This window comes from Schistocerca americana, chromosome 3, assembly GCF_021461395.2.
Source record: "Schistocerca americana isolate TAMUIC-IGC-003095 chromosome 3, iqSchAmer2.1, whole genome shotgun sequence".
NCBI classification, from domain to species: domain Eukaryota; kingdom Metazoa; phylum Arthropoda; class Insecta; order Orthoptera; family Acrididae; genus Schistocerca; species Schistocerca americana.
This window is the reverse complement of record NC_060121.1, coordinates 724284336-724307339: the sequence shown is the minus strand read 5'-3', so window position 1 is coordinate 724307339 and position 23004 is coordinate 724284336. Positions and strand designations below refer to the sequence as shown.

At 38.9% G+C, this 23004-nt stretch overlaps 1 protein-coding gene across 1 annotated transcript in view; it reads right to left on the bottom strand.

Annotated features, from left to right (window-relative positions):
- LOC124606343 (calmodulin-binding transcription activator 1) overlaps positions 1-23004 on the bottom strand; it is a 943657-nt gene that overhangs the window by 121120 nt on the left and 799533 nt on the right. Inside the window, exons 20-22 of the mRNA XM_047138326.1 lie at positions 17402-17494; positions 16833-16900; positions 14945-15114 (exon numbers count right to left, since the gene is read on the bottom strand). Of these exons, the coding sequence (XP_046994282.1) occupies positions 14945-15114; positions 16833-16900; positions 17402-17494 (331 nt within the window). The remainder of the gene's footprint in view (positions 1-14944; positions 15115-16832; positions 16901-17401; positions 17495-23004) is intronic.

Here is a 23004-nt window from a genome sequence, read left to right as displayed (position 1 = left end):
GAAAGTTTACATTTTAGAATTAGGGAAATGTTTCAGACCCCAAATGAAAGACATTTTTAAATTTTACAAAAGTCTGCCTTTTTTGTCCAGTGCCTTCCCACTTATGCAACAAAAGTAAAGCAATTTATGCTGGAGAAAGATGAATCGCCATCAGCAAAGTCACTCTGCCAACCAAATCAAGCTGCAGGATCATCTGACTTATGGCTCTCTTGAGCTGCACTTGCAAAACAGAGCTCTCTTCTGTTCTGAGTCACCATCAGAGTAGACGCTAAATGGCTTTACCTTTCCTTATCTTTTCAATTCCCTTATTCTCCGAGACAGCTCTCAGGCTACTGAAGTTATCTGTTACTGCACCCCCTTCCTCCTGCCCATGGTAATCCTCACTACGTAATCTCCATAAGAAAATAAACTGATGTGGTTTCTTTTTTCTGAACATGAGTACACTATTTCCAAGCCCATATCACTTTTAAATTGTGACTACAACTCTGCCCTCTGAGGGGGTGTACACAGGGTTACAATTATACACTCCTGGAAATGGAAAGAAGAACACATTGACACCGGTGTGTCAGACCCACCATACTTGCTCCGGACACTGCGAGAGGGCTCTACAAGCAATGATCACACGCACGGCACAGCGGACACACCAGGAACCGCGGTGTTGGCCGCCGAATGGCGCTAGCTGCGCAGCATTTGTGCACCGCCGCCGTCAGTGTCAGCCAGTTTGCTGTGGCATACGGAGCTCCATCGCAGTCTTTAACACTGGTAGCATGCCGCGACAGCGTGGACATGAACCGTATGTGCAGTTGACGGACTTTGAGCGAGGGCGTATAGTGGGCATGCAGGAGGCCGGGTGGACGTACCGCCGAATCGCTCAACACGTGGGGCGTGAGGTCTCCACAGTACATCGATGTTGCCGCCAGTGGTCGGCGGAAGGTGCACGTGCCAGTCGACCTGGGACCGGACCGCAGCGACGCACGGATGCACGCCAAGACCGTAGGATCCTACGCAGTGCCGTAGGGGACCGCACTGCCACTTCCCAGCAAATTAGGGACACTTGCTCCTGGGATATCGGCGAGGACCATTCGCAACCGTCTCCATGAAGCTGGGCTACAGTCCCGCACACCGTTAGGCCGTCTTCCGCTCACGCCCCAACATCGTGCAGCCCGCCTCCAGTGGTGTCGCGACAGGCGTGAATGGAGGGACGAATGGAGACGTGTCGTCTTCAGCGATGAGAGTCGCTTCTGCCTTGGTGCCAATGATGGTCGTATGCGTGTTTGGCGCCGTGCAGGTGAGCGCCACAATCAGGACTGCATACGACCGAGGCACACAGGGCCAACACCCGGCATCATGGTGTGGGGAGCGATCTCCTACACTGGCCGTACACCACTGGTGATCGTCGAGGGGACACTGAATAGTGCACGGTACATCCAAACCGTCATCGAACCCATCGTTCTACCATTCCTAGACCGGCAAGGGAACTTGCTGTTCCAACAGGACAATGCACGTCCGCATGTATCCCGTGCCACCCAACGTGCTCTAGAAGGTGTAAGTCAACTACCCTGGCCAGCAAGATCTCCGGATCTGTCCCCCATTGAGCATGTTTGGGACTGGATGAAGCGTCGTCTCACGCGGTCTGCACGTCCAGCACGAACGCTGGTCCAACTGAGGCGCCAGGTGGAAATGGCATGGCAAGCCGTTCCACAGGACTACATCCAGCATCTCTACAATCGTCTCCATGGGAGAATAGCAGCCTGCATTGCTGCGAAAGGTGGATATACACTGTACTAGTGCCGACATTGTGCATGCTCTGTTGCCTGTGTCTATGTGCCTGTGGTTCTGTCAGTGTGATCATGTGATGTATCTGACCCCAGGAATGTGTCAATAAAGTTTCCCCTTCCTGGGACAATGAATTCACGGTGTTCTTATTTCAATTTCCAGGAGTGTATTTTAATTATGACGTTTTTAATTTTTTCTTACAACATGCTTTGAAGTATATGGGGCAGTGGACAAAGCACAGAGAGTGTATGGTGTGACAAGTGAAGATTGTGTTTTGTAAGTAACTCAACTCCACGTATTATCAAAAAATAAGAATAATCATTCCAAATAATAATAAGAATTATTCTATATTTTTTCAGCCAATGTAGAGATCTTAGGAAAATATGGCTTCCAACATGTAGCACAATGAATTTTCAAAGACATTTCAAGGACATGCACTTAGTTGCTTCTTTGTGGTGATCATGTAAATAATGTATTAACAACAAAAACACTCAATTTTGACATAATTATTTAATTGGATAGACAAAAAAATCTACTCACCAAGCGGCAGTAGAACACACACATAAAAGACTGTTGTAATTGGTAAGCTTTTGGAGCCAGTGGCTCCTTCTTCAGGCAGAAGCATTGAGGGGGAAGGAAGAGGGGTGAAGGAAAAGGACTGGAGAGGTCTAGGAAAAGGGGAAGATTTCAGGAAAGTTACCCACAACGATGGGTCAGGGGAGACTTACTGTATGGAATGAGAAGGAAAGACTGATTGTTGGGGACTGCATCTGACAAGATTTGAAAACCTGGAGATTATAGGTGGAAGACAGAGTAATAAGCAGACTTTCACTTTCTGTTTCCCCAGTTTTTAAAATTTTGTCTGTTTCATGACTTTCCCAATCAATTTTTTCCAATCTTTTTCTCGTATCATATAGATAACCCACTCATTACCTCTTAATGATTTTTGTATGAATTTTTCTAATTTTTCTGACATTTTTCCCTTGCTTTTCTTCCGTTTTTCTACCTTTTCCACTCCCTGCTTATTTATTTATTTATGCTACTTCCACAGTTTCTAACTCTCCAAACTGTCCTCCCTTGCCATGATGAATCCCATCCCATGTTACATCCCATATTTTCAAAAACCATGCCTTTGGACTATCACAACTAAGGTCCCAATTCTGTTTCTTGAAACCTGCTTGTCTCTTGGAGTTACTCCAAAAGGCCAAACACTGAAAGCCCCTGTTTCTGGATGAAATCCTACCCTACACCAGGCTCTTTTACAGCTTCAAATACAGCAATATATTGCTCTTATCTGGCTAATCTGTGACCTATATGCCTCATCAGTCAATTTTCACTCTACGAGACTTCTCTCCTTCTACAAAATCCTGCAGTTATCTGCCCTTCATGTTTCCTTGAATGGTATCATCAACCAGGCCATCTTGAAACTGCAACAACATGCCCGACTTCATATCAAAAAGCTATCCCACCTTCCCCTAAACAGTGGTGTGTCCCTTCCTGCCTACAGCTTCCTAAACAGCCATACCATCAACCACCACTCCTCTCCTACAAACCGAGCTTGGCTAACTTCCTTAACATCCCACAGCCTTCACCACTATCTTCCAGACCAAGAATAATCCATAATCCCTAGAATCAGTCACAACAGCACACTGTCCTTAACTGCTCATCTAAAGCATTCCCCCCTCCCCCCCCCCCCCCTGAACTATACGTATTAGTAAGGTTCTCACTTTCAGCCCTAAACCTGCATTTGATCATGCTGTCTTGGTGAAGGACCTCCTTTCCTTCACACATAATATCCGCTGGAAATATCACTTTTCAACCCAATCCCAAAACCTTTCACCAGAAAACCTGACCTTGAATTCTGCCATGGACAGTTCAGACCATGATCCCAACTTGATCCACCACCACTACCACAAAATCATCCCTTACAAGCCTTCTGAGAATTCCTCATATCCAGCATTGCTTCACAATCATTCCTCAGGTCTCTACATGACCCTAACCTATCCTCTGCTGAATTCCATGCTCTAAGTTCCTTAAAAGCTGATGACTCCATCATTATCTTTCCAGCAGACAAAGGATCTACCACTGTAGTACTAGACCGAAAGGAGTATGCTACTGATGGTCTACGCCAGCTGTCTGATACCTCTACATACAGTGTCTGCCATCAATATCCCGTCTCTGTAATTCAAACTGACCTCACAAGGACTAACACCTCAATCCATAGAACTTCTCATCCCACCCAAACCATGCACCCCGACCTTTTACCTTTTTCTTAAGATCCACAAATCCTATCATTCTGGCAGTCCTATAGTTGCTGGTTTCAAAGCACCCACCAAATGTGTATCTACCTTAGTTGATCAAGACCTGCAACCCATAGTACAAAGACTCCCCTCCTACATCAAAGATACCAACCATTTCCCAGATCATCTGAAATCCGTGCTCGTCCCACATTCACCACACACCTTGCTTGTCACCACTGATGCCACTTCCCTCTATACCAACATCCACCAGGTACATGGTCTGTCTGCTGCTGAACATTTCATCAGGCAGCACCCACCTGATTCAATACCTATGATATCCTCCCTACTCACTTTAATCAACTTTATACTTACCATCAACTACTTCACTTTTGAGAGGCAGACATACAGACAGATCAGGGGTACAGCCAAGGAAACCATGATGGCTCTTTCCTATGCCAACCTTTTCATGGGTTGCTTGGAGGGGGCTTTCCTGGGATCCATAAGTCTTCAGCCCCTGGTTTGGTTTAAATACATTGGTGACATCTTTACCACATGTACTCAAGGTGAGACTGACCTGCTAAAATTCCTGGAATCTCCCAATTAAATTTCAAATGGTCCTTTTCCAAATTCCATGCCACTTTCCTTGATGTTGATCTCACCCTCACTGAAGGCCAGCTATACACTTCTGCCCACATTAAACCTACCAACAAACAACAGTACTTACATTTTGACAGTTGCCATCTTTTCCAAGTCAAACATTCCCTCCAGTAGAGCCATGGCTTCCAAGGCAGACTTATTTATTCAGATGCAGGCTCTTTACAGTGATACACCACCATTCTCACCTCAGCCTTCACTGCACATAATTACCCCAACAGCCTAATTAAAAAGCAGATTTCCTGGGCTATCACATCCAGTCTTGGTACTGCTGATCCCTCCAAAAAACAACTTCAGAGCACACCATTGGTGACTCAGTATTATCCCGGTCTGAAATGTGGTAATCAGCTACTTTGATAGGGCCATGACTTTCTAAAATCATGCCCTGAAATGAGATCCATTCTGTCCAAAATTTTGCCCACCATCACCTAGAATAGCTTTCCGTTGCCCTCCCAATCTCTGCAGTATTCTTGTCAGACCTTATGCTCCTTCTTCACCATCTCCCTACCCTATGAGTCCTACCCCTTGACCGACCCTGCTGCAAGACTTGCCTTATGAAGCCTGCTACCACCACCTTATAACAGTCCTGTAACTGACAAAACATACACTATTAAAGGGAGAGCCACCTGTGGAACAACATGTCATATAGTAGCTGTTATGTAAACACTGTTCGCCCTTCAACATCGGTATGACTACCACCGCACCCTCCCATCTCTGTTATGTACAAGCATTTAGCTTTTCACTCTTATTAACTAATGCATGATGTTTAAGCAGTAAACTCTGTCTGCATATTACCCTGTCTTCCACCTTCAAGCTCCAGGTTTTCCAAACTGACACTATAGCTATTGCAAGGTGAGTTTCTGCAAATTATACTGTGTTTTGCCATAAGAAGCAAAACCAAACCTACCAAGTCTGAAATGTTAACTTTTCTCATTTGAAGAAGCAGCATCAGTTATGAGTAATGGTTACATCTCTCTTGTTGATAGGTTTCATTTTGTTTCACTTGCCGCAACACAGTATAACTTGCACAAACTCACATTACTCTGATGTCACACAAGCACGTTGCATCCTTCTCTATAGGTGGTGGTGGTTATACTTAGCACATATACACCAGTTATGGGTAATATCAGATATGCATTTTTTTCCTCATAATTCTTGTGGTATAAAGACATTTTATCACCACAGTCTAAATGATTATCTACTTTACTTTCCAAAACATGGCCCACTGTACATTTCATTTTCATCTTCTTCCAGTAATGTGTTAGTGTCCTACTACCTTTTCTACATGGGAGCCCATGTTCTATCGACATGTCCTAGAGCCTGACTCGGCTCCAGAACATTCCTTGTTTTCTGATGAGGGGTGCGAGAAAGTCCTGTTTGTTGATACATTTGGGCCTCTATGTCTCTTGTTGTTGTGGTTTAGTACTTGGCTCCTATTATGATTTTGATTGTACATACTATTATTATTCTGTTTCTTCACCTTACAGTATTTTGCTTCATTCCTTCACTGGAATGGGGTGGATAACGATACCATTACATTATTATTATTATTATTATTATTATTATTATTATTATTATTATTATTACTTTCTTTTCTCAGACGTTATGTCTGGTCAAAAATGGAAAGTGACGTGGACCTTGATCAAGCGTGACTTCCTTTTAACTGTACGGTATATGTTATATTGCATTTAGGAACTTTCGTGTAATTGAACATGTATCAATAATTACTGATTTCTGTAGTTGTATATATAAGTTTGGATGTAGCTGTATTGCGTTGATGTACTGGTGGATATTGTGTGGTATGACTCCTGTAGTTGATAGTACAATTGGTATAATGTCAACTTCATCCTGATGCCACATGTCCTTGACTTCCTCAGCCAGTTGCATGTATTTTTCAATTTTTTCTCCTGTTTTCATTTGTATATTTGTTGTATTGGGTATGGATATTTCGATTAGTTGTGTTAATTTTTTCTTTTTATTGGTGAGTATGATGTCAGGTTTGTTCTGTGGAGTTGGTTTATCTGTTATAATGGTTCTGTTCCAGTATAATTTGTATTCATCATTCTCCAGTACATTTTGTGGTGCATACTTGTATGTGGGAACATATTGTTTTATAAGTTTATGTTGTAAGGCAAGCTGTTGATGTATTATTTTTGCTACATTGTCATGTCTTCTGGGGTATTCTGTATTTGCTAGTATTGTACATCCACTTGTGTTGTGATCTACTGTTTCTATTTGTTGTTTGCAAAGTCTGCATTTATCTGTTGTCGTATTGGGATCTTTAATAATATGATTGCTGTAATATCTGGTGTTTATTGTTTGATCCTGTATTGCAATCATGAATCCTTCCGTCTCATTGTATATATTGCCTTTTCTTAGCCATGTGTTGGATGCGTCTTGATCGATGTGTGGCTGTGTTAGATGATACGGGTGCTTGCCATGTAGTGTTTTCTTTTTCCAATTTACTTTCTTCGTATCTGTTGATGTTTTGTGATCTAAAGGGTTGTAGAAGTGGTTATGAAATTGCAGTGGTGTAGCCGATATATTTATATGAGTGATTGCTTTGTGTATTTTGCTAGTTTCTGCTCGTTCTAGAAAGAATTTTCTTAAATTGTCTACCTGTCCATAATGTAGGTTTTTTATGTCGATAAATCCCCTTCCTCCTTCCTTCCTGTTTAATGTGAATCTTTCTGTTGCTGAATGTATGTGATGTATTCTATATTTGTGGCATTGTGATTGTGTAAGTGTATTGAGTGCTTCTAGGTCTGTGTTACTCCATTTCACTACTCCAAATGAGTAGGTCAATATTGGTATAGCGTAAGTATTTATAGCTTTTGTCTTGTTTCTTGCTGTCAATTCTGTTTTCAGTATTTTTGTTAGTCTTTGTCTATATTTTTCTTTACGTTCTTCTTTAATATTTGTATTATCTGTTCCTATTTTTTGTCTGTATCCTAGATATTTATAGGCATCTGTTTTTTCCATCGCTTCTATGCAGTCGCTGTGGTTATCCAATATGTAATCTTCTTGTTTAGTGTGTTTTCCCTTGACTATGCTATTTTTCTTACATTTGTCTTCCAAAAGCCATATTTAATCATTGCTGAATACTTCTGTTATCTTTAGTAATTGGTTGAGTTGTTGATTTGTTGCTGCCAGTAGTTTTAGATCATCCATGTATAGCAAATGTGTGATTTTGTGTGGGTATGTTCCAGTAATATTGTATCCATAATTTGTATTATTTAGCATGTTGGATAGTGGGTTCAGAGCAAGGCAGAACCAGAAAGGACTTAATGAGTCTCCTTGGTATATTCCAAGCTTAATCTGTATTGGCGGTGATGTGATATTATTTGAATTTGTTTGGACATTAAGTGTGGTTTTCCAATGTTTCATTACTATGGTTAGGAGCTGTATCAATTTAGGATCTACTTTGTATATTTCCAATATTTGTAGTAACCATGAGTGGGGTACACTATCAAAAGCTTTTTGGTAATCAATGTATGCGTAGTGTAGCGACCTTTGTTTAGTTTTAGCTTGATATGTCGCCTCTGCATCTATTATCAGTTGCTCTTTACATCCTCGTGCTCCTTTGCAACAGCCTTTTTGTTCTTCATTTATAATTTTGTTCTGTGTTGTATGTGTCATTAATTTCTGTGTAATGACTGAAGTTAATATTTTGTAGATTGTTGGTAGGCATGTTATGGGGCGATATTTAGCTGGGTTTGCTGTGTCTGCTTGATCTTTAGGTTTCAGATAGGTTATTCCATGTGCAAGTGTATCAGGGAATGTGTATGGGTCTGCAATGTAACTGTTAAATAATTTAGTTCGATGTGAATGTGTTGAGGTGAACTTCTTTAGCCAGTAATTTGCTATTTTTCCAGGGGATTTCCAATTGTGTGTAGAATTAATTGCTCAGGTGACTTCATGTTGCAAAATTATCACTTCAGGCATTTGTGGTATCATCTTGTATGTGTCTGTTTCTGCTTGTATCCACCGTGCATGCCTGTTATGTTGTACCGGGTTTGACCATATGTTGCTCCAGAAGTGTTCCATGTCTGTTATGTTTGGTGGATTGTCTGTTTTAATGTGTGTGTTATCTATTGTCTGGTACAATTTCTTTTGGTTTGTGTTAAATGTTTGGTTTTGTTTCCTTCTATTTTCACTTTTTTCGTATCTTCTAAGTCGTTTGGCCAATGCTTGTAATTTCTGCTTCTTTTCATCTAATTGCTCTATCACTTCTTGTTGTGAGATTTTACCTAACATTTTTCGTTTTTTTTGCTGACATTTCATTTCTTATAAATTGTGTTAGCTGTCCGATGTCTTTTCTCAGTTTTTCTATTCTGATCTGTAGCCTGTGTTGCCATGCTGGTTTTGTGGGTTTCTTCTGTGTGTTGGTTGGTTCTGATCTCTGCCTAGTGTGTAATTTAGTGTAGTGAGTGCTCCTATATAAACCAGTAGTTGCAACTCTTCCAAAATTGTGTTTTCATTTATTTTGTTGTGTACAATTGTGTTGATAGTTTTTATTGTTGTTTCGACTTGTGGGTTATTTGGTGGTCTATGCAAGAATGGTCTAATGTCTGTATTTGTGTCTTTGTATTCTATATATGTCAGCTGAAATTTTTCTTTTATATCTAACATGTGTGTCACTTGGTGTTCTATTTGTGCTTGATCTGGTGGCTGTCTTAAGATTTCGTTTTCCTCTGATTGTTTAACTGATGCGTGTTGTTCTTTGTTTGTTTGCTCTGGGATGTTTGAGTCCATAACTGTATTTTCTTCTTCTTCTGATTGCACATTATTTTGTTCCAGTATTTGTTGCACTTGTTGTTTGATGTTTTCTAATTCTGACTGGGGTATCCTGTTATTATTATTATTATTATTATTTATTAATTAATTAATCAATAAATAGCTCAAATGCTAACTTCTCTCGAGTACTGCATGATCAATACTTAGTTTAAAATTTATTCTGGATGTCACTCCAAGAGGTGAATTACTTAGTGTGTATGGTTACCCATTCTGCAGCATTCTCTTCTAGATAGCTAAAGATGAAATCAATCTTTTTTTAATTATCCCATGTTTGGGCAGTGATTGAGATAATATCCTTAAGAAACTCATGGAATGTACATCCCCTTCAGATGTGAACTCTGGCATTATTTCATTAAAATTTCCCCACTCTTCAAATGAAGTTCTTATGTTAATTCTGTTGACAACCCACAATTTTCATTAAATTTCCTTTAGTTAAACTAATCTTATGTTTTAACTAACTCCTTCCGCATCCTTTGGAATACCAAGTCTATAATTACTGTCTCAGCCGATGAATGGAGAGTACATATAGCTGATCCAACTTTTTCCTGAACCTACTATTCAACTAAATCAATAGCATGCTCTCCCAAGGCTGCAAGATTATATCCTGAGATTATAATTACATCTGACTCTTTGTTTTGCTCTAATACATTAATTCTGCTTATAGTGTCTGAGATTTGTTCATGTACCTTGGTAAATTCATTTTCCATAAAATGTTTAACCCACTTTTAATTCTTATTTATCTCATTAAATTGTTCATTCAGTTACATTTATTAATCAACTCAGTATGTACTCTTCTGTTAACTCTTTGAGCCCCAGAGGTTTCTATGTCAAACCACAATTTTATTCAAAAAACAAAGATGATGTAACTTACCAAACGAAAGTGTTGGTATGATGATAGAGACACAAACAAACACAAACACACACACAAAATTCAAGCTTTTGCAACCAACGGTTGCTTCATCAGGAAAGAGGGAAGGAGAGGGAAAGACGAAAGGATGTGGGTTTTAAGGGAGAGGGTAAGGAGTCATTCCAATCCCGGGAGCGGAAAGACTTACCTCAGGGGGAAAAAAGGACAGGTATACACTCGCACACGCACACACACACACACACACACACACACATATCCATCCGCACATATACAGACACAAGCAGACATATGTAAAGGCAAAGAGTTTGGGCAGAGATGTCAGTCGAGGCGGAAGTGCAGAGGCAAAGATGTTGTTGAATGACAGGTGAGGTATGAGCAGAGGCAACTTGAAATTAGTGGAGGTTGAGGCCTGGTGGGTAACGGGAAGAGAGGATATATTGAAGGGCAAGTTCCCATCTCCGGAGTTCTGATAGGTTGGTGTTAGTGGGAAGTATCCAGATAACCCGGACAGTTTAACACTGTGCCAAGATGTGCTGGCCGTGTACCAAGGCATGTTTAGCCACAGGGTGATCCTCATTACCAACAAACACTGTCTGCCTGTGTCCATTCATACGAATGGACAGTTTGTTGCTGGTCATTCCCACATAGAAAGCTTCACAGTGTAGGCAGGTCAGTTGGTAAATCACGTGGGTGCTTTCACACCTGGCTCTGCCTTTGATCGTGTACACCTTCCGGGTTACAGGATTGGAATAGGTGGTGGTGGGAGGATGCATGGGACAGGTTTTACACCGGGGGAAGTTACAAGGGTAAGAGCCAGAGGGTAGGGAAGGTGGTTTGGGGATTTCATAATGAACGCTTTCGCTTGGTAAGTTACATCATCTTTGTTTTTAGATATATTTTTCCCACGTGGAATGTTTCCCACAATTTTATTCATTTTGTTTTGAAGTACCAGTGCCTTTAGCATGAACCACCAATGCTACAAAAGCCCTGGTTCACAGCACTGGTACTTAAAAACAAAATAAATAATGCTGTGGTTTGAGGCAGAAACTACTAGGCCTCAAAGGATTAAATTAGAAATTATTGTTGTAATTTAGATATTTCCAATATACTCTTCCAGTTTTTGGACCTGCTTATTCATTTTCTCCTTTGTAACACTCATAGTATCTATTTCATCATTTCATTTAATAATCATCTGAACTTCTGCCTCAGTATGAGTTTTTTTCAATCTCACACCCTGAGGATCTGTATTTGCATTTAATTCAGATATGGTTTGACCTATCCTATCATTTGTAGTTGCTAGCTTCAGCTTTAACTGCACTTGACTTATCTAGCATATAATTTAAGCCAGTCTGAGCTTTTAAGTTTGCCATCATCTTCAATACCTCTTCCATCTTATGGGTCAGTATAGACAAACAGTTAACATAATATTTAATTGACAACTAATCATCTCTGGCAAACTACTGTTACAGTGGTGGAGATAACTTCCACAAGACAATTCTTCTGAACACAAATTCACATTAGGTATCCACAAAACACACTACAAAATATGTTAATTTGGCTTCCATTCAGCTCACCAAAGTTGTTCGCATAACTTGTAGCACTGTGTTGTCAACAGAGAATTGGATTGCTGGATTCAGTAAACCAGGCCTGCCACTGGGTCATGAGTGGCTGTCATAGACACCACCACCACCAATTGCTGTAACATAGACATCCCCCCCCCCCAACTGCCACCACCCCCACCACCACAACCACCACCACCACCACTTGCTGTTACATAGCTCTGGACCAGATTAAATCAATAGTAGCCATTTGTAGTTGTGGCTGCCAATCTTTCAACTCATGGACTTGATTAATACTTTGTAAATATAATGGTTGTCAATTAATTTGGAAATTATTCAAAAACAAATGATATCTGCTCAAATCTCTTTATTTTTTTTCTTCAATGTATTTACTTGTTTATTATAATAGAAGGAAACATTCCACGTGGGAAAAATTATATATAAAAACAAAGATGAGGTGACTTACCGAACGAAAGCGCTGGCAGGTCGATAGACACACAAACAAACACAAACATACACACAAAATTCAAGCTTTCGCAACAAACTGTTGCCTCATCAGGAAAGACGGAAGGAGAGGGGAAGACGAAAGGAAGTGGGTTTTAAGGGAGAGGGTAAGGAGTCATTCCAATCCCGGGAGCGGAAAGACTTACCTTAGGGGGAAAAAAGGACAGGTATACACTCGCACACATGCACATATCCATCCACACATACAGACACAAGCAGACATATTTAAAGACCACAATATAAATATGTCTGCTTGTGTGGATGGATATGTGCGTGTGTGCGAGTGTATACCTGTCCTTTTTTCCCCCTAAGGTAAGTCTTTCCGCTCCCGGGATTGGAATGACTCCTTACCCTCTCCCTTAAAACCCACTTCCTTTCGTCTTCCCCTCTCCTTCCCTCTTTCCTGATGAGGCAACAGTTTGTTGCGAAAGCTTGAATTTTGTGTGTATGTTTGTGTTTGTTTGTGTGTCTATCGACCTGCCAGCGCTTTCGTTCGGTAAGTCACCTCATCTTTGTTTTTATATATAATATTTACTTGTTTATTTCATCATAACATTCTGCTCTTGACAGGGTTACTAATGACCAAAGAAAATTACCCTCAATGCATCTCCTATTAAAATATCAGTTTTTATCATCTCTTCTTTCTCAAATTTTATTGATTTTCAGCACAAACTATTATGGATCCCTTCATGGTCAGAATGTTATGTTCCCCTTGAAATATATGTCAATATACTCTGTGTTCCAATTAAAATTCATCGCTTTCTTGAAACTCTAAACTGCTACACCTGTAATTAATTTTTTTTCAGGCTGTGCCAGTGCATGTTGATGGACCTCGTTACTGCTGCAGTTATGTTTGTTTTCAGATCTAAGAAACTTCACCAAATTTTGACTTTCTACAAGTGAATACTAAGTAATTCTTCACTTGAAAGCTCCATATATTATGTATGAATGTTCATCATCATCATCTTGTGTGGCACTACTACATAACAGAGTTCAATACCTGATGAACTTCTTGAGATTTTATATTTGAATGAACATAAAATCAGGCCAGTCAATTTATTCTGTTCTGCCATGATGTCACTCCATACTGTCATGGCATGTGATCATCTGTTATGCATCACACATTTCCAATCCATACACTGACTCATGGAGGTTTCACAAATCTCACACAGGTGCCACAACTCATGGTAATACTGCAATCACATCCCACTTTGAAGACATGTAGTATCTATTATATACACTTCACATGCACAACAGATAACCAAAAATCCACAAATGGTCACCTCTTTTTAAACACTAAATAATTATACAATTTAACAATCACAACCATAATTTGTCAATGAACTAGGTGTAGCTTTACATGTTACTCTACCAGAGTTATCAGCATTTGACCAAATTTTCATTCCTGTCACTTCTTAATGTAATCTGTGCTTTCCCCTTAATTCCGTAATCAGTGGCTTAATTCCACATCCCAGAAAGCTCTCCTTTATAGTCAGATTATGGAATGACTGATCAAGAAATACTTCAAGTTATGTTCTTTTCCCATACCTCAAGAAACTTAAAGGAGGCATACCTGAAGTTAAAGATATATCTACAACACTTCCAGATATCTCTCTGGGGACACACATAACTATTTTGAGGCAGTATAAAGAACACTGCTTCTCAATGATAAATTGAAATAAACTTTACAGGTGTGCAACAAACATTGTGAATAAATTCTCAGGAGATTAATGTAACTCAGAATGTAAGTCTTCATAAAAGATGTGTGAAACAAAATGCACATTTAAAAGAAATTATATTTTTAATGTTCAGAAGAATTTAAGACCTGCTTCTTCCTAAAGACACAAGAAATAATCTTGAAAGATGTTTTGAGTCAATGTTCTAGATTAGTTGTTATGCCTTCACTCATCCCTTGGGCCTTTCCCTCCAACTTATTTTCTCCACAACTCGTGTCCTGAAACCTAATAACTCAATATTCATCCCCGAGTGCCTGTAATGGACTTACCCTTTTTCATTTTCTGCAACTGATAATGTTTATCTTTGTTTCATAATGGCACTTTCTCTCTATTTTTACTATTCTCTTCTCCAGTGCTCATTTGGCATTAAAATTGTTTTATCTGTATTTGTTTATTTAGTTTACATTGCATTTGCATTTTCCCTTTCATCACAGAAAAGCTACACTTTGCGAAAAAAAAGTCTGTGCTCCTATGATGTCTCCATTTGTAAAAAACTGACCCAAATACTGACTGCAGCCACACATTATTTTTATTTTGTCATCTCAAAAAGGTCCTGTGTTTAGTAAAGTAAATGAGTTCCCTCATATATCTGTTTGCCTTACATTTTATACCTCGTACAGAGAGACAGAAGAAACTGTTCCATTACAGTTACAAAGGACCTTAAACTGAAAGAATATATTGTTGCATTTTGCTGTACCCTTCCCGTATTTTATACATAAAAATACAAGGAAGGATGAAAAAGTGATCTTATGCCATGTGGCTTTGATGCTGAACACAATAACGAAAACTAAAACAAAAATTAATACTCACCTATAATTGTGATCACTGAATTCAAAGTTAAATTCTACAGGCTCAAATGATGAAGACGTTTCATCAATCAAAAGAGGTTCCATGAAGACTTCTGGTAAGGTATCACTATTTCCAGCTGATGAGTCATTTCGTGAACTGTCCTGGTCCAACATTACATCTGCACTCTCATTCTGTAATTTTCAGAATAAATTTGCAGTGATAATGCTTCCATAAATATGAATCACGTAACAAGAGATTAAATAAATATGAAACAGAATATTTTGCATGATGTTATACAATTACCAACAAATACAGGACTGGAAAACATAAGTTTTCTTTATTCTACATGAAATCTGAGTTATTCACTGACATTGTGCCCATAGTATTTTGTACATCTTAAAATGGTTAGAATCACAATGATTGCTGTATTTCATAAAAAACTGTATTTGTCTTCTATGTATGGTACTTAAAAACAGTCAATATAAGTGTTTTTATTACTTTTTCTCAGTATACAGATAAAGACCGGTCAAGATAGAGAAAAATTGTTTTGGCATCAGCCAATTTCATTGTGTTTTATATATTTCTATCACACATTTACATAACAAAAGTTATTTATTCTTGAAATGAAATGTAATTGATAGAGACAAAACACTGTAAATATCAGACTAATGCTAGTAATATATCTGTATCACGGATTCATGAAATGTGATATACAACAAACAACTAATAAACTGTTATGTTGACACATAGAACACAACAGCTAACAAAATCCTTCACACAAACTACCTAAATGCTGAACTACTTTAAAAAGAACGCAGGTTTAGTAAATGGGGGGGGGGGGGGGGGGGGGGGGGGGGGGGCACAGTCATAGAGTGCCGTCATTTCCTCTCAGTCAGTGAGTACATGGCTCTGTAAAGTACTTCCTTCACATCCACTTGGTTACTTCATGTATGATTTATTTAATGGTGTAAGGTGAGTTTTATACAAGATGTTTAATTCACATATTCATTTACGGTACTTCTTACAGAATTTGTGTATATAATTTCAGGGTTGTTGACTTTCCCAAAATTTGTACTGCAACGTGCCATCATAGATACAATCAATCAGTAAATAAATAAATAAATTTCCAGTGTAATTAATGTGTTCATTGTAGTTTAAGTTGAAAGTTTCAATTCCCTGAAGATAGGAATTGGATTTTAATCCTTGAGCTGCAACCCTCATAAAACAGTAATATCCACAACCCTCATAAAACAGTAATATCACGTTACATTTGAAACATGCTCGATGATGTTATGAAGAAGTATCCCATAAACAAAACGTGCAGTGAAAATAATGATAAAAAGAACTGAAAATATACTTTTGATTAAGAACTGATGAACAAAGATGGGCGATAAATTTTCAAAAGATTCAAAAAGTTATTTGTTTGACTACTTCCATTTATCATTAACATATTACTTTCATTGTTTATTTGAAACATTCATTTTTGTTCCACTCTTTTATCCTGTCCCCTTCCCATTCACTTTTCTTATCTCTTGATTGCCTTTTCTAGAAGCCAAGAGCTATAAGTCTGTTTTTCAGTTAATACTGAGTCAGTTTATCATTTCTAACAATAAATCAACTATAGGTTGCTGATAAATTATAAATAGCAATACATTTTCTAAACGATTTTAATGGGAGCCCAACGTCATCTCAAGAGACAGCACCGTAACACAATTATTAACAGCATGTTGACAGCCTAGATACTTTATCTCCACTTCTACACAGGCTCAAACACAAAAAGGTAAACCAAAACACAGCATAAATGCACAGAAATGTCCTGTTGATATAAAGAGGTCACAACTATGATGACACATAGGGCAAGTGTAAAATAAATGATAACTGGGATAGCAAGTTGCATTTAACTGCTCACCTTTATTCTTTCAGGCATTGCAGCAATTATTTGTTCCGCTAAAGTTAAAACACGCACTTCTTGCTCCCCTGAAATATGAAAATTATGTTTCAGCTTGTTTCTAATTATTTCATTAAATTAGTATTAATAGAAAGATGTAGGTAATAATTAAATATGTATGCACTTTAATATTTTCTAATAAAAAATAAAAAAAAGCAACAACTTAATCTTCACATAGAAAATGCACACTACAGTATTTGGAGTAACAACTAATTTACATTCTCTTGATTACACAAAATTAAAAGACAATGTTCAGTTATCAAAGTAAATTTTGTGTGTTTGAGCTAATTGCTATAATTGGTAGATTTTCTGCAACTTAGCTTCAATATCATAACATCATTAAAATTATTTTTCAACAGTTCTTAATAAAGTGATATAGAGGAAACTATTATCAGTATACAAAAGAATAAAATAAATGATTATGCAATCTTCCCATACAGATACAGTTGGAACAAAACATAGAAAATATCTACGACTAATAAGAGAACTGTGATGGTCCAGTTCTGAGACAGACTACAGCTATAACTGACCTACAATGTTCTGCTTATTTTCCAGATCCTCATCAGATACTCCCTCCTCGTCAATCATTGGACTTTCACTTCTTGCTCCAGTAGCCACTTCGCCTGAACCAGAAGTCAAGCGTGTAATTCAATAATACCAAAGAACAAAAACAAGGAACAAAAAATCTAAAGCTGGAAAGAGGAATTATTTCAGCAGGAAAGGGACAAGCAATTTACAAAAAATAGTACTGTCATGAAAAAAATATATTTGGATCAAGCAAGAAAATAGCAGCACTAACTTTTTTCCACACACAACCATATGAACAGTTAAGTTTAAACTGGTCATCTGAAGATGTGCTAGTGAACACCTATAAACTTCTTTCAAGAAAAGGAAAGTGACATGATACACACTGATAAATTAAAACATTATGACCACTGCCAAATGTATGAATGCCACGTGGGGGTGTCGTGGAAACGTGTCACAGTAAGGGAAATATACCAGGTGTCTGTCTCTCCTATAGGTTGTCAGGCACATTTTCTCTAATGTTTCAGCAGATATTTGAAATTTCTTTTTTGTAATGTGAAGCTGGAGTTTGCCCAAACAAATACTGCTCACCACATCTTCCATACAATGTCAAGCGTTGGAAGGCATTGGTTTTGTTTCCAATTACAAACTGTACAAACTAAATGATTTTCAAAGTGGAATTTTTTTTGCCCAATTGATATAGTGGTCCGAAATTAGTCCAGTGTGTTATATGTTTTATTAACATGTAATAACAGGAACAGTAAAACATGCTGAACAATTTTACTATTTATGTTAATACACACCAATAAAAGGAATATTGCTAGATTAATTTCGGACTGCTCTGTAGAATGGGTACATGAAATTCCACTTAAAATCATTTGTTTGTGATGGGAAACAAACCAGTGCATTCTGTTTATGCCAGGCATTGTATAAGATATGTGATGAGCAGGATTTCTTATGTCTGACTTCAGCTACAGGTTGCAAAAAAGAAATTGCAAATATGTGCCAAAACACCAGAGAAAATTCGCCTGATTACTCTTAGGAAAGTTACCCTGTATGAGGAAAGCAGAGATGAAAAGTGAATCATACTAGTGATGGTACAGGCTGATGGTGACAACTGTCAACTACATGACCATTATCGTGGACCACTTGCATCCCTTCACGTTTGATGTCTTCCCGAATAGCAATGGTGTACTCTGTCAGGACAACTGTCCTAGTCACTAGGCCAGAATTGTGCTACAGTGGTTTAAGGAGTATCATAGTGAACACACTCTGATGCAGTGGGCACCAAATTCACCTGATACGAACCTGATCAAGCACATCTGGGACTTTTTACCAGGTAGCAGCTCTGCACCCACAAAGTATTGGCTGTAATTTATGTATTAGGTGATCTGTCATATGGCTCTGGAAACCCACAAAGGACTTGCGAAATCCATGCCACATATGGAATAACTGCTGTACTGCGTCCCAAAGGTGGAGCAATACGCTATTAAGTAGGTGGTCATAATGTTTGTGTTTTTAGGTACTATTATGACAGTGAGTCACAATGTTTTGATAATATCAAAACAAATTACACAATTAATCTTTAGTTTACTTTCTGTTGCATATCTGCAGTCTTGGTACACACTGAAATCTCTGTGCCTCAGTACCACAGCTCGTTGCTACAGGAATAAAATGACACAGCCCATTGGCAAAGCAGAGTATAGTGCACTACACAAGCACTTTGTTTATCCAGACTAGGTGACACCAGATGTAATCTGGATTTACAAAAACCCAGATAATCTGGAAGTATTCTACTAAATGCCAAAGTTCTAATATGTACTGCAATATACTAACTACTTATTTTGGCACTAATGAGAAACTCTGTAGTTACTATAGTTAACTAACATTTATTTACAGAAATAGTCTGCAAGTTTCTTTTGTTTCAAACTTGTGTGGTGTTTGAGAGCACCCACCATCATGTAGATGTTTCACTAACATCAGTTTGTTTGGAGTAGTTTTCAGCTGAATTTTTTGATAGTTTTTCCAGCTGTGCTGTTGTCTCCACACAAGGCAAAATTTCTTCCCCTGAAATGTCACGTTCGTAGTCTACTTCCATGTCACTGTTGTTCTCTGAGGTACAACACGCAGCACTGCTAGTCATGAAACCAGTTCTTAGAAATGCTGTTCACTATCCATGCATATTTTCTGATTTGTAAACAACTGGCAAACAGAAGCAATTAACATATTTCAAAGGACATAGATGGTTTGATTTTCCTATCAACAGGTGAAGAAATTTGTGTCTTCTCGATGCATTGCTGCAAGCCATAATTGTAACTTAATCTTCACACCTCTTATAACGCCTTGCAGTGTCACCTAACTTGGAAGCCAGTATCTTACTGGACAATATATTGGAATACCATGCTCTCTTTTCTCACTGAACCAAATGAATAATGCTTGATTTCATGCTTCAGTTCTTGCTTTCTTTATTGTACCGTGGTTCTGCAAACTGTCTTTAGTAATCATATTGAAGCAGAAGTCTCCAACTTCTTATTGATTCTTTGTCCAGTCTGAGACAGTTGATGTCCCTAAACAACATTTTGCAGCTATCAGGTTACCTTCCATTCGGAAAGTGGGTGCACTCAGTGACTGTTATGTGGCTTATTCAAAGAAATGTGACTAATGCCCGAACAACAGGGACTTATATGCATCGAGAACAGAAAATAGTGCATTGAGAATGGCTAGCCACTAGAAAAAAATCTGGATTTGCATAATAAAATCTATAAAAAGACAACTGATTGCTCCACTCTATAATTTATAATTCTACAGATATGTTTTTCAGCAGTTCTCCTTTGTCTACGAGGGCTATTCAGAAAGTACGGAACGTTTCCATCTGACACAGATAGTCGTGTGCTGATCACGTGTATTTTAGTATGTGCATGCTCAGCAGCTCAGTCAGCATCCACCCGTGACAGCGGGAAGGTCTCTGCACACACGGTTTTTTTTTTATATTTGAATCTGAAATGTGTGCTGCAATTGAAAATCCCGCCAGTTGTGAGGTGCAGTCTGTGATATGGTTTTTGTTGGCAAAAAACCTAAAACCTATAGAAATTTATCGTGAACTGTGTGAAGTGTACGGAAACAACGTAATTAGTGAATGTTCCATCTGGAAATGGTGCATTCGGTTTAAAAATGGCCAAACCAACATTCATGATGAAGAGAAGAGTGGATGCCCAAGCATTGTAGCTGATGATCTTGTCGCTAAAGTTGATAAAATTATTTGTGAAAACCGTCACTTCACAATAACGGAGCTTTCACTTTCTCTTTCACAAGTTTAATGGACTTTGTTGTTTGAAATTGTCACTCAGCAGTTACACTACCACAAATTTTTTGCACAATGGGTGCCCAAAATGCTTACAGAGAACCATAAAGAACGGCGTATGGGGGCAATAAAGAACGGCGTATGGGGGCAACATTGACATTTCTGGAGGCCTACCACAGACAGACATGGTGATTCATTACTGGATCGAATCATAACTGGGGATGGGACTTGGGTGAAACATGTCAATTGCAAGACAAAATTACAGTCCCCCCAAAAACCAAGAAAATGTTTGCAAACCTTGTCAGCTAGGACGTTGATGGCAACAGTGTTTTGGGATAGGCAAGGTGTGCTTCTTATTGATTTTCTCGAATGTGGAGCAACCATAAATTCTTCCCGGTACTGTCAAACTTTGCACAGCCTTAAAAGAGCAGTTCAAAACAAATGCCGAGGAAAGCTGGCATCCAAAATTTTGTTTTTGCATGACAATGGCCAACCTCACATGGCAAACCGCACTAAAGAACTCCTTAATTCATTCAAATGGGAAATTTTCCCTTGTCCTCCCTACAGCCCTGATCTTGCACCAAGCGACTTCCACTTGTTTCCCAAGATGAATACTGGCTTGCAATGCAGCGCTTTGATGATGATGCGGAACTCCAGGCAGGCGTGACTCAATGGCTGAAGTCTCAGGTGGCAGAATTTTATGACAAAGGTCTTTCAAAGCTTGTCCACCACTATGGAAAGAGCCTCAATGTGTTTGGTGACTCTGTGGAAAAGTAGTATGTCAGTCGCTCTTTCACATGTTTATAATAAAATGTATTTCTTGGACTTAGTTTTTTTTAATGCCAAAACGTTCCCTTCTTTCTGAATACCCCTCGTATTTTGCTTAGTGTCTCCCAACATTTTGTCCATCAAAACAACCTCTTTCATTCACTTTTAAGCCATTTCACTCACACATGCTCAAAACATTGCAACAAAACAACAATACTGGTACAGCTTCTTAACACTGGAAGGAACATATCCACACTGACTGTAGTAACAGTAGCTAGAAGCATGTGACCAGCAACCTATCTGCTACCTGCAGTACCAACATAACAACTGTATATGTAACATACTACACCATCTGTATATCACATATTTTCACATTAAAAAAGTTAAAAATAATGTATCTGTATAAACTGGACATCTGGATTAAAGAGGGCAGGAGGATTTTTGTGTGATTAATGCCATTACTCTCCAGTAGCAGTGAAAAGTTGCACTTGCGTCAGGGCAATCCACATTTGCTTTTTTGGCTGTGTGGATTGGCCTGACACACCAGCAACATTTCTGCAGCTGCTGAAAATGAACTGAAATATTATTCTCCAATGACTCTCTGTTACAGTAATGTGGAGCAGGGATTTCACTGTGTACCGGCCATGTATATGCAAAGAAACAAAAAGTTGCCTCATTGGTTCACGGGCATCACATCAGATAAAATTGTGGAAGCTGCACAATTTTCAGTGAGACATCTGCTTGTCATCTTCAGATGCTTACTGACATGTTGCAGCAGGGGCTCGCCAATATATACACTGACTTGCTGGAAAAGAACAGGCACCAAGGGGTGGGGCTCTAACGTAGTTGTAGATGAATTATAGAGCACATCCAGTGTCCTCTGTCTTCACATATCAAACACGAGAAAAGCGTGGCAGCACATCACAGACCAGCATGCACACGGGCAAAGTGTTGGCACCAAGTTTAAGTGTGCAGACTTTGATTCTCCATATGTGTTGACTTGGATTCAATAATCTGTGGCAATGATGCCTTAGTACCTCCAGTGTTGGTTCCCAAATCTTCCTGAGGTGAAATCCTATGTGTCTATTAACCAGGTCATTACTTACACATATTTTGACTGCTTCTTTAATGACTGAGTCCCAGTACAAGCAAGCGGATGAAAGGATCTTTGTCTCTCCATATTTCATGTTGTGTCCTGTGTCAAGATTATGTTCAGCCACAGCGGACTTTCTGGCTGACCCAATATGGTGTGATGCCTATTTTCAACATATCTATTCTTAACAGTGCAACATGTCTGGCCAATGTTTGATTTCTCACACTGGCACGAGATTTTATATATCCCTGGTCTCCTTAGATCCAGGTTGTCTTTAACGGAACCCAGCATAGTTACAATTGTGCTGGAAAGTGGAAGGCAAATTTTATTTGATGTTTCTCGAACACCCTGCCAATCTCATTAAAAGACATGCCACCAACATAGGGCAGAAAAACCACCTCCCAGAGTCCTTGAGGTGTTCTTGAGCATTATTGCATGCACACTGG